This window comes from Herpailurus yagouaroundi, unplaced genomic scaffold (genome assembly GCF_014898765.1).
Source record: "Herpailurus yagouaroundi ecotype Mexico unplaced genomic scaffold, PumYag 182, whole genome shotgun sequence".
Taxonomy (NCBI): domain Eukaryota; kingdom Metazoa; phylum Chordata; class Mammalia; order Carnivora; family Felidae; genus Herpailurus; species Herpailurus yagouaroundi.
The window spans coordinates 19,905,618-19,918,395 of record NW_024412413.1 but is presented as its reverse complement, the minus strand read 5'-3'; the positions used below and the strand labels follow the sequence as shown (position 1 = coordinate 19,918,395).

The following is a 12,778-nucleotide window of genomic DNA, read 5'->3' as shown; positions in this document are numbered from 1 at the left end:
GAGATCTTAGACAAATCACATAATCTTCCTAACTCTGGTGTCCTTGATGATAAAATGCAACGGGTAGTCCAGGGAGTCATTTTGAAAATTTTTCCTATCAAGGCTGAGAGTTTGGAGGCATCAGCTTGGGGTCAAGCAGGATGAGGAGCTTTCCTTCTGTATTATACACTAGTCTTCGGTAGGATTTCATTTGAATTAATGGTTCTGGGGCTTTAAAATTTTTGAAACTCATCAGCTTCTGAGGTTCGTCCACTCTAATAATTCTACAGGACCATTTAGATGAATGGTTCTATGAATATTCTAGGATTCCGTTTTCTATCACATTATCTGTTATGTTCTTAATTAGATATGGACTATTCATCTAACTACAGAATCTCCAGTACACCCATTCATTTCTCTGTAATTTTTCTATAATAAATTCACGTTTAGAATACCAAGATACATCCTAAATTTTTACTGTATAATAAATCCCATTTAGAACTTATTTTCCCCCCTATAAAAGGACATTCTCCAGTATGTTCTAGTACTACCTTCCTACACTACTTTCCATTTGTGTTCAGTAGACACTGATACACTGTACAAGCACTCAAGTGATTATGGACTCTGGATAACAATAAACTCATTCCTCAAAGATTTAAAAATCAAAGCATCAGACAAAATGTAAGTTTTTATGAGATTTCACATTTTGAAATACATAACTCTTGTAGCACAAACACTGTATTTACAAGTTTTTTTTTTTTTTTTTTACAAAATATGTGTGCCATTTTGAAAGAATACTGTTGAGATCATGATCTAAAATACCTGTTAGAGTTCAAAAAGTACTTACGGAATCTGGTCTCCAGAAATCCACCATATAATGATATAAATAAAATAGAGCTGAACATCAGGGCTTACTCATACATAAAAATACTAGTTCTCTATCCCAGTGGTCAGCAAACAATGGCCTGTGGGCCAAATTCAGCTGGCGGCCTGTTTTTGTACAGCTGCAAGCTAAACACGGTTTTGACATTTTTAAAGGTTAAAAAAATAATAAAACACCTAAACAATAAAGAAGAATATGCAACAGAGATACATATGGCCTGCAAATATTTACTATGTGGCTTGTTACAGAAAGTTTGCTGACCCCTGCATTATATGAAACCAGCTGAAAGAGAGAGCTACTAGAATTATACTGAGTATTAAAAAAGACACCACTGTAATGTGCCAGTACCATCAGCATTACTCATTTCTAAAATGAGGCACTTCTGTTTGAATATGTACATTTCCAAAACATAATTACATCTGAAAGGTAGCTCTGCTACTTAACTCTAGCCCTTTGTAATTAGGCCTCCACATGAAATCACATTCTTAGGGGCTGAAGTAAACAAGCACAAAGTACTTCAGATGTCAGTCATTGATCTCCTCAGTAGTTGACCACTTACAGTCTTAAATGTTAATAAAATCCATAATTTAGGTATTTCCAGTAGGAGGTGGTATTGTTGCATTATTTAAATAACATCTATAAAAATGTGTTTAGACATCCCAATTCATTATTTTCGGAAGCAAGGGTAACTAGTTAACTTAGTAGCTACTTATTTTAAAAATAGGAAATGGGAAAAACAAAAACACCCAAAAATGTAAAACCACAGCAAAAGGCTTTGGAATGCAAAGACTGGGTTCTCTTAGCAATGGCTCCCAAGCTAGCCAAGGCTTCTCATGTGAAAGTTAATTGGCAATGATTGCTATGGGAACTCAGCAGCTGTCTCTTGTCAGTGAGCCTTTTCAGTAAAAGAATGATGGGTCCAGGAGCAAATGCTTTAAAAGTAAAACCAGTCCAGAGCTGCTCAACACACAAGTTTTCCATGTCTTGGTTAAACAATTACTGGTCAGTAGGCTATATTCACACCACAAAACAAGTATTGTACTGGATGCTTTTCCTTCTTCAGGCCAAGCTGGCTGATGTCACGAAGACATCTCTGTGATGCCGAGTTTTAAAATGCTCAGTGAATGCTGAGGTAGATGATTTTCAAATGAAGATCTTCTATACCCTGATTCGATCGAGACTAGCTTCTTTCTGTATCCTCCTTCTCGGAAATACCTTCCGCTTTAGTGCAATTAACTAGATAATAAAGACAGAAAATAAATTTTCTCCATGTCGACACATGTTAAATTCTGATAGTCATATGACCTTAATCATTTCTAGTCTTCTACATAAAAAAAAAAAAAAAAAAGCAAAGAAGTCTCCATCATTCCTCCCCAAAATAAAACCAACTACTACTTTTGTTATAGAGTCAATATGCCTAGATATGTGCCCACAAAATATTTAAACCCACAAGGATTAAAATTATTTCGGCCCAGCTCCACTATTTAAAAGACCTATAACCACAAATTTTTACATAGTGATTACCAAGCATATTTATTTTCAAGATACCTGTTTGTCAAGTCTTTCTAGAAACCTGTGTAGCTTATTAAAACACTGCCTCTTGATCTGAAAATGACTAAATGTCAATTTTTTTTAAAACCCTGTATTAAAATCCTATCACTTTCCCCTTAAACATAGCAATATCATTTGAAAATATAGGTAATACCTAATTTGTGAAATGGGTTTTAACACAAATTGCTACTTTGTAAATTCTTGGCTTAGAACTTGGATAAATACTTCTCATAGAAACCATTTATCCGGGGTGCCTGGGTGGCTCAGTTGGTTGAGCGACCAACTTCGGCTCAGGTCATGATCTCAGTTCGAGCCCTGTGTCGGGCTCTGTGCTGACAGCTCAGAGCCTAGAGCCTGCTTCGGATTCTGTGTCTCCCTCTCTCTCTGCCCCTCCCCCACTCATGCTCTGTCTCAAAAATAAACATTTAAAAAATTAAAAAAAAAAATTTATCCATGATACGTCTGAAATAAAAAAACCTGACCCTCATCATAACAAAGTGTCAGTGAGAAAAACAAATGTGTTCTTTATGGTTTCAATTTGGGATCATACTGTCTACCCCTCCATCTCAAGGTAGAAGCAGGGCTTTGCCCAAGCACAGGCCACCATGGTTTGAGTGATGAGCTGGGACTGTGGGGCAGAGGAAGCAGCAGCACTGGCTGGTTTGTTGGGGAGTGTGGTAGAGGTTAAGGAATTTGCTTCAAGTAGGTAAAGAGCAAGGAGACGAGAGGATTTATTCTTCCCTTTTCTCCCTCTTCCTCTCTAGTTCCCTATTCTCTGCTGGTATAAATGACAGATGAAAGACTGGCCCTCTTGTTCCTTCCCACTGCCATGAACTGTTCCTTTGAGCCGAGATGCCTCTCCTTCCCCATCACAGGCAGCACACAGCTGACTCCTACGTTCCTCATTGGACCTCTGTTCTAAAGCAGGAACAATTTTTTTTGAAGATTTTTTTCTAAGATTTTTACCCGCCAGGAATAATGGCAACCAATATCAAGAACAAGATTTACTGGGATGCAGGTGAAGATTAAATAGCAATCCTGCTCAACTGCCCAATCTCCATTTCCTCATTTCCTTCCATTTGCAGCAGAAGGCCCATGCATTGCTTACTCTAAGGTTCTCAATACTTCAGCCTCTTACTCCTTCTCAGTTTATGTAAACTCAGTGCAGGTTTCCCATAAGTGACAGCTAGAAAATCTCCACTCAACAGTCACCTCAAATGAAGGCTGAGGTGAGGTTTGCATGCCCCAGTAAGTCAGGTCAGCCCAAACACTGTTCCCTTTCTTCTTCAGCCCTTTCTGTTTAGAGCATTGCATGCCTACACCAAATAAGGATTCTTTGATCCCTTTCTTTTTACCTCACAAACCTCCCTTATACTCCTGAAGGAGTTGTGTGCATGCCTGCATGGAGAGAACTCCCAGCAATTCAAAGGAAATGTAATTGAGAGAAACACAAGCACAATGGGCACTGTCCACAGAACACTGGGAGACCTGAAGATAAGACACTGTGGTGGTCACCTTTTAGGAAAGTTATAAGAAAAAATATTGGAAACCCATACAAAATCAGTATCAGATGAGGATTCTAGGTGGTTTTTTGGTTAGAAATAGAGATTTTTTGTTTTAGCTTGATGTCTACAAGTTAATCTACTGAGTTCCAGGTAAAAAAGAATACTCATAGTGTATCCAGAAGGTAAATGAATAAAAAGCTATTATGTTTGTTGCCTGAGTATTTTGAAATATGTTTGACATATCGACACCTGAGTTATATGCCAAAAGAAATTAAAATTTTCTTGTTGTAAATTAATGTCACTTACTAAAACAATCAAATATTCACATATTAAAAAACAGTTTGATCCCCACATAAAATATGTAACACTTACCTGTTCAGCAAAAAATGAGAATACAGTAAACATAATCAATGTTGCTAGTACACAATGAGTCCAAAACTTCAATTTGTCTCGATATGCTCTCCTATTCAGAGAGAGAGAAAAAACAAATATGTTTGTCTTACAGTCTTTGGTTTCTGTGCATAGTTTCACTGTATTAGTTATATGCTAGTTTACCAGAAAGTCTTGAAACACAAAATCACTGGAGGCAATTTGAAAATGTTAATACAATGTATGTTTCCAACACGAGTTCAGATTTTTCATTATGTCATGGTAAACATTATATCTGAATTGTAAAAGTTATCCAGGCAGAAAAGAGGACTTCAAAAGAAAATTACTTCTAGCATTTAGAATTTAGACAAAAGCACACTTTCATTTACTTTTATTTATTCATTCATATCCATTTCTTCATAGTCACTCAGTCAATACTTCCTGTGGATACAGACGGATGAACAAGACGAAGTCCATGCTCTAAAGTGTTTACCGACCTGGGGAGCCACTGACCTGCAGATGAACAGCCATCACACAAGATGGACCCAAAAATGTATTATCAAAAGCAAAGTCTTGGGGAAAACAGCATAATGAAGAAAGCACCTCAGGGATGGTGACATTTCATTCAAGCCTTGAAGCAGAGAGGGAAAGCATTTAGCTGAGTAAGGCTGTGAGCATCAGCAGAGTCAGATTAGCAGGCTGAGTCCTGCAGAATGAAGGAAGTCAGGCCTAGGGGGCATCAGGGAGAGAGCTAAGCCACGGCATGGCAGGTGGGCATTAACTGCAGGTGTTCTGGAAAACCATGCAATGGGGTTTGGACATAATACTCTAGTGGGAAAGCATATGAAATGGCAGGTGTGTGTCTGTGTGTGTGAGAGAGAGAGACAATCGGTGAAAAAGGTGGCCATCTGAAGGATGCATGTCAGGTGACCAGAGGTAACCAGCCAGGCAGTCACATTAGTCTGGGTATGAAAACCTAGTGAAGGGCAGTGAGAATGAAAGAAGCAACAGAAGAGACAATCTGAGAGTAGAAGCAACTGGACTTGGAAATAGGATATTGGGGATAGAGGCAGTAAAGCACAGTTTCCTCATCTGTAATTTGGAAATAATTTATTATGAAGATTAAACATATGCTTTTAACATAGGCTTGTAAGATATATTAATGACTACCAAATTTAGGCCTCTGCACTGAGTTCAGAACCTCATTTACAGTTTGGCAGTGGATGTCTCTACTTCAAGTCCCGTATTGATAACGGTACGTCTGTTTTTCCTCCTGTATTTCCTATGTCTCTTAATAGGATCACAACCAATGCAGTCAGTTCTAATGTCTACAGTGTCATTCAGAATCAATATGTAATTTATTTAAAGAGACAAGAAACCACAGACTGTAACACAACTAAAAAATTGTCCCAGCAACCAGAGAACCTTAAAAGAGCTGGAGGTTTCCTCAGTCACTCACATCCACCAAGCACCTACCATGTGCTAGAGAGGCACTGTGGACTCAAAAAGAGTAAGACACCATCTCTGCTCCTGAAGTGGGCTCACAGTTTACCAGGAGAGACAAGTGCACCCTATAGACTGCTGTACAGTGCAGAAAGTGCTGTACCCAAGGAACAAGAAGAAAGCCTATCAGGAAACCAGAGAAAGGTAATAGGGGACACAGGAGCACGATGTCATGAAAGGAAAGAGAAAAAGTAAAGTTTCTAGAAGGTAGGGTGGTGTTGGTGCTCAGCAGTGAGAGATGATCCAGAAGTGGAGCAGGATGAGGAAAATGAAGCCCCCAGATCAGGGAATTGAAAAAAGGTCCTACACCTGATTTATCTCATTTTTATAGCACAGAAATCAAAGTCCTCTCAAACTACTCTTAAGCCCACTCCTTTCTCACTCAATTAGGCCCTTGAAGATAAATTAAGTCACAAACTGGATTTGGGGAAACCATCCAGAAATCTCTTTCCTTTGAGCTAAAGGAAAATAAAATGAGGAGAAACCATTCCGAGAAGACAAGACCCACAATTTAGTAATAACTTCTCATATCAAAAATAAAAATATACAAATATTAGCAATCTACATGCTGTCTCACTTTCCCAACTCCAAGACACCAAAGCATTCTAGTTGCCGAGATTGCTAATTTTCTCTCTACAATCTGTCCCAATTCTGTCTACTGCTTTCTCCTTATTTCCTGAACTGTGTGTCCTTGCTTCACACCTTGACTGACTGTTTCATAACTACTAAAATGCTTAGTACTTGTATCCCTGCCTCCAGTTTCTAGACAATACTGCCTCACTCCAAACAACTTCCTCACCAGTCCAACCCCATACTATTAGTTATCTTTCCAAATCATGAAGTATGATCACTACAAACATCTACAAAAATTTCTCTGGGGAGCCCCATTCTCTAAAGAAAAAAAGTCTAATTCAGATACAGCCCTTCACAATCTCTCCCTTCTCTCCAAAGCACTCTATTTTACACCTCTGTGCCTTGCACATGCCATTTCTTCTACCAGGAACATGCTTTCCTACCCGGAAATGTCCTTTTCATAATTCAAAACCAGGTCCAAATGTCACCTTCCCCTAACAGAATTAGCTACTCCCTCATCCAAACTCCAGTAGCACTGAACCACGCCACAGCACTTGGTATCACAACTGTTTGCCTGCAGCCTGTCTCCCTGAAGGGACTGTGAATGCCTCATAGCCTGGTACCATACTCCTTTCGTCTATGTATTCCTAGCCCTGCATGGGGTAAATAGTAGTAAAATAAGACATGAAGGAAACATCTATAAAATAGCTTTGGATTACAGTGGAACTGGAGGGTTGGAAATCAGGCTGGATTTACCACTTCTCAGCTACTTCACCTTGAGCAAATCACTCAGCTTCTGTTACTATGTTCTCCTCCCATACAGCAGGTACTCAAGAAATAGGGTAGCTATTCTTATGGCAGAGAATGAGGCTCAGCAGATGTGCTTGGCCAGTAAGCTCAATAAAAACTTTTAAGTGTATTTTTCCAAAGTAATTATAGATCAAATAATACATTAAAGAAATTTCATCTCTCTAAAACACACACACACCATATGTGAACATGAGACCTTACCATTCCTGCAGCTCATGCATGTGGAGGAAACGGTTTCGATACTCCCTTGGCAGCTCAAACTGGGATGGTATGGGGAACATGGACTCATAGAAGTCCCTGAGAACAGCTTTCACTGTCTGGGCATCTTTATGATTGTGGTCAATGTTGTCATTCAGGCAAACAAACTTCCTAGAGATAATAGAGATCTGAGGTTATTGGTTATGGTAAGAATGATCTTGACATAATAAAACAAGAAATGTAGATTCCAAGTATATTTTAAATGAACTCATGTTCCAAGCTGTTGCATGTACTGATATGATTCTCTGGGAGCGTAATATCCTATAAAATTTTCTTTGGATATTCCTCACCTATAAAACAAAGAAGAGCTAGGGAAGATAATCTTAAAAGTGCCTTCTAGCTGTTGGGAGTAAATTAATTTAATGATTTCTGTTTAGCATGTCCCCAGTTAAGTGTTTAATAAATGTAGTTAACTGACTAGAGCATTTTTGTTGGCAGCCAGGGGAAAAACTGTTAAGCACCTAAAAGCAAGTTCTCTAAACTGCCACAGTTATAGTACTAAGAACAGTGACACAGATATGGTATCTTATAGCTATAGATTCTGTGAGTTTGAGGACTTTTTAATATATCTCCAACGAACCTATAAGATACTACTGTTCTAGCAAAAAGCACATGACAGATGCTTCCCTACTTGTTTCAAGTTCCCTTCAAGGCAAAGTCACCCACTGAAACAGTAGTCAGGGATAACACCAGTTTTGAAGTACTTGTGCATTTTAAAATAAAAAAAAGAAGTAACAGCAAAAATACCCCCACCAAATTTTAATAAAGCTCTCAGATTCAACTACCAATTTATAGGAAAAACAGAGACCTAGGAACATGTTAAAGAACTGACACACACACACACACACACACACACACACACAAAGAACTGAGACACAATCAGAGAAATCCTAAGTAAGGAAAAATACAGAATATATAACTGGATTTCTTCGTATACACACAAAAAATTATATGGCTAAGAGAGGTTGAGGGAAAACCTGTAGATTTAAATGCAGTGAATTTACTTGATACCACTTCAAATCAATAAACTTAAAAAACATAAATGCTTAGAAAAGACAACTGGAGAAATGTGTGCACTGACCAGATAGTTTATCATATTAAGGAATAAATAATGATATTCTGGTTATTTTTGAAGAGTTGTTATAATTTAGAGAAATATATATATATAAATCTGGAGATAAAATGATACAGTGTCTGAGATTTACATAAAAACAATCAGGAAGTGGTAGTAAAGGAATGATGTGTTTAGATGAAAGAACAACCATAAATCACTTCTTATTGAAGATGAGTGATGGGTGAAAGTTCATTATCCTATCTACTCTCTAAACTTGAGGACTGCTTTAAACTAAAGGAGTACTAAAAAGGCAGGTTAACAAAATAATGCATGAGCCTTGATTTAATTATATTCTGCATTTAAAAAAAATAGCTATAAAGGGCATTTGGAGGCAACTAGGGAAATTTGAATATAGATGATCTATTAGGTGGTATTAGTCACTGTTAAGGTTCTCAGATACATGTTAATGGTCTTTGGTATAAAGGAGAATGGTTTGAGGGTTCCTGGTGGCTCAATCGGTTAAGTGTCTGACTCTTGTTTTCAACTCAGGTCATGATTTCAGTTTGTGAGTTTGAGCCCTGCATCGGGCTCTGCTCTAACAGTGTGTGGAGCCTGCTTGGGATTCTCTCTCCCACCCCTCTTTGTCCCTACCCCATGCACGCACATGCTCCTTCTCAAAAATGTTTAAAAAATAAAAATAAAGGAGAATGGTTTGGCTTTAGAAGATATGTACTAGAATAATGAGAAGTAAAGTATATGGATGTCTGAAACTAATTTTCAGGATGGTTAAAAAACCATCCAGGAACAAAAACAAAACGTGTGTGTGTGTGTGTGTGTGTGTGTGTGTGTGTCTGTGTATGTGTAGATAAAAAGAGATCAAGCAAATATGACAGAATGCTGACAATTTTAAAATCTGGGTTAAGTATTTATGAGATTTATTGTACTATTTTTTTTTTTCAATTTTTCTGTATCTTCAAAATTTTTCAGAAAGTTGGGAAAAATGAAAGAAGGCAGGTGCATGAGACAAAGGGTGGGGGTGGATACAAGTAGCTAAAGCAGACCCTGCTGGGTGCCCAGCAAACACCACCCCCTTTCTTCCAAAGAGAATTTGCATTTTGTTCAGTATTTCTCTCCCCATGAGCTGATTCAAAGGGAGGCAAGCCCACTTCACCCCCGAGGCAGCTCCTGACTCTACATGAATCCCTCCTCTTCACAGTCAGTGACTGGAGTAAAAGTGGAGGGACAGCACAAAAGGGGCAGTCCCTTTCTGCCTCAGAGCATGGCTCCATCTGCAGGGCCATCTAGAATTACTGTGGCTGCCCTATCTCCTGCCTGAAGATGAAGCCAACACAAGCAGGAGGGCAGCAGAGATGAGGAGGCTGGAAGAAAAAGCCTGGATTCAGCCTAGCCCAGACTCCTTGTTAATGGTGCAAGTGTGTCCTTAAACTTTCAGTCAGAATCCTGGTTTTCCACTCCTAACTTAAAAATGAGCACACATAGGGGCACCTGGGTGGCTCAGTCGGATGGGCAACGGACTCCAGCTCAGGTCATGATCTCATGGTCTGTGGGTTCGAGCCCCACATCGGGCTCTGTGTGGACAGCTCAGAACCTAGAGCCTGCTGCAGAGTCTGTGTCTCCTTCTCTCTCTTCTCCTCCCCCCTTGTGTTCTATCAAATATAAATAAACATTAAAAGAAAAATAAATGAGCACCCATAAAAGTAAAACAAAGCAAATCAAGAGTTAAAAATGGTAAGACTGTTCAAGGTCACAGGAGGTATCTGGGCCGGGGAGACACTAAGCCTGGACTGCCATGTGTCTTTCTAGTTAAAATCCTGTCTCTTTAAGTACCGTGTAGGTCTATGAACTGTTCATCCAAAAACTTTCAAACTGGCACAAAGACATAAAAGTATAAGGTACAACTGAAAACTACAAATTCTCACATGGTATTGCTATAGATAACTACATGACTGAGAGAGCACACCAACAAATGGGAGAAGCAAAAAGCAAGTATTGAAATTGGTTTTTAAAGTTATTTTTAAAACTTAGGGCAGGGCATTCCAGTCAGAGGGAACAGCAAATACAGAGAGCTGCAAGCCGGGTGATTATTATGATGGCTTACTGTTTGCTTGGCTTCTGGGAAATACTTGTTATTCTGTAGGAAGTTTTGTACCAAATTACTGAATATACTAAATAAGCATTAAAGGTGTTTCCATTTTTCTTAAAATTCCCATTTCTGCCCCCACCCACAACCAGGAATGAGATTTTCAGAAAAAAATACCATGGCTTTAAAATGTCTAGAAATTTTGTATCTTCTGATCATTTATAAATAAAATCATAATATAAGGAAACTAAAGACTTACAAAAGCATTTTAAAAGACTCAGGTGAGACATACTCAATTTTCCTGGAAAAAAAGACCTTTTTTTTCCTGATGAAATGCTTCCCACTAAAGTTCAAAACTCAAAAATGCAGGTTTTAACCAATTTTTATCAAACTATCTTAGGCAAATGTTAGGGTGCCCAGGCTGGAAATTTTCAAGGCTAATATAAACCTGAACATTTATTCATCCCCAAGGAATGACTGAAGTTTACTGGATTCATTTTCACATTTATGAGAACATTTCTTTTTCCTCAGAAACTAATCTGAACTTTACTTTGAATTAAAAAGTCTAACTGCCAAAACAACTTTTCTGGAAGCACCTTTTTAGAAAGGCTACAAGAGTCCCAGCTGTCTGGCCTCACTCCCCACAATGGAGCCCACGGCTTGGCCTCACTGAATAGCTTATGTCACCAAACTCTTAGAAGTCCATACTAGTCCCTGTGCCTGGGGGAACCCTATCTCAACTCGCAACTGCTTTCTCTAGCTCAAACTCCACCATTAGACCTTTCCATCTACTCCAAACAAAACAAGCCACTTCCTTCTCTTGAGTCCTACTGCCTTTTTTTTTCATGTTTGTTTGCATAATTAAAGGTAATTGTTTAAAGTTACGGGAATTCTCTATTTTCTGTTCAACTCTGCTATGAACTTAAAAAAGTACTCAAAGTTTATGGGTTAAAAAAAAAAAAAGTACCTGGGGTTTTTCCTTATATCATCCAACTGGCCAACCACATAAGAAACATTGGTACGAATCATTTTAAAAGCAATTTCTTCTTCTCCCATGATTTCAAACCTAATTATCAAAACATTTAAAGAGTTTAAATATTTATATGGGAATAAAAACAAAATTTCAATAAAAAAAGTAGTTTATAAAACTTTAATAGTCAACATCCTGAGAATGACTTAACCTTTTGGTATTACTAAAGAAAACAATTTCACATAAATTTTAAAAGGCTTAAGAGATAAACTATTGTAAAATTATGAAAATACCAGACTCCTACAATTATTCTTAAACAGAGAAAATGTACGTACTACTTACCTATATTTGTTTTTGTCCTTATATGCTTTGTGAATTTTATCAGTTACTGGTTTACAGTTGGTTACTAGACTCTTAGTGACTGGTGGCTATGAGAAAATACAGACATTGCATCAGGCCAAGACCAGGGTGAGGCAAGTGAAGCACTAACCTCATTGTAAAATTTAAGGGGGGAGGAGGGAACCAAAGGCTCAGTAATAAAGACAAATATTTTAATCCAATATTTGAAAAATATCTAATTGGCATGCTATAGCCTGCAGGCTAACTGCCTGTTTTTGTAAAAATTTTTTTAATCACACATTACTATATACTATTTGTTAAAATAGTCTCATAAGTTATTGTTACAATTTTTTTTCAGAAAGAAAAATTTTTAACAAACTGTTATGAACTGGTCTACATGATACTCATAAGCTAACCTGTCATTCTTAAAGTCTAATTAGAAAATAACCTACATGTAATCAGTTACTTACAGTAATGAAGCCAACATCTTGCTAAGAGTTCACTTGAGTAATGTTAACTTATATTGCCAGTATAACTGGTACTCATGCTCCAAGCAGTTTATTTGCATAAGCCTCAAGACTAACTTATAATCGTTAGCAGACTTTACTTAATTCTTAACACACAAAGGATATTTATTTGTTGATTCTAAATCTCATGCCAGAAAGCTGGCAAATACTGAAATGCTTTGCTAATAAACAAAAATGTATGCATTTCAAAAGGGAACTAAAATCTCTCAATAATCTTTAATTGTGCCTGTAACAACACAAGAATAACTGCTTTCTATCTGTAAATCATATTCCTGAGAAACGTGCAAATTCTGTGTAAGTGCAGGGGTTTGGTAACTGTAAAGTCTTACTAAGAACCCAAAGTTTATAAGCTTTAG

General features: G+C 37.7%; 1 protein-coding gene across 2 annotated transcripts in view; it reads right to left on the bottom strand.

Annotated features, from left to right (window-relative positions):
* Window positions 1-648: 648 nt before the first annotated feature.
* GNPTAB (N-acetylglucosamine-1-phosphate transferase subunits alpha and beta) overlaps window positions 649-12,778 on the bottom strand; it is a 73,421-nt gene continuing 61,291 nt past the window's right edge. For both annotated transcript variants that reach the window (XM_040491079.1, XM_040491080.1), the window contains 5 exons: window positions 11,899-11,984; window positions 11,554-11,652; window positions 7,375-7,542; window positions 4,291-4,381; window positions 649-2,098 (listed from right to left, as the gene is read on the bottom strand). In XM_040491079.1, the coding sequence (XP_040347013.1) occupies window positions 2,021-2,098; window positions 4,291-4,381; window positions 7,375-7,542; window positions 11,554-11,652; window positions 11,899-11,984 (522 nt within the window). In that variant the 3' untranslated portion in view covers window positions 649-2,020. The remainder of the gene's footprint in view (window positions 2,099-4,290; window positions 4,382-7,374; window positions 7,543-11,553; window positions 11,653-11,898; window positions 11,985-12,778) is intronic.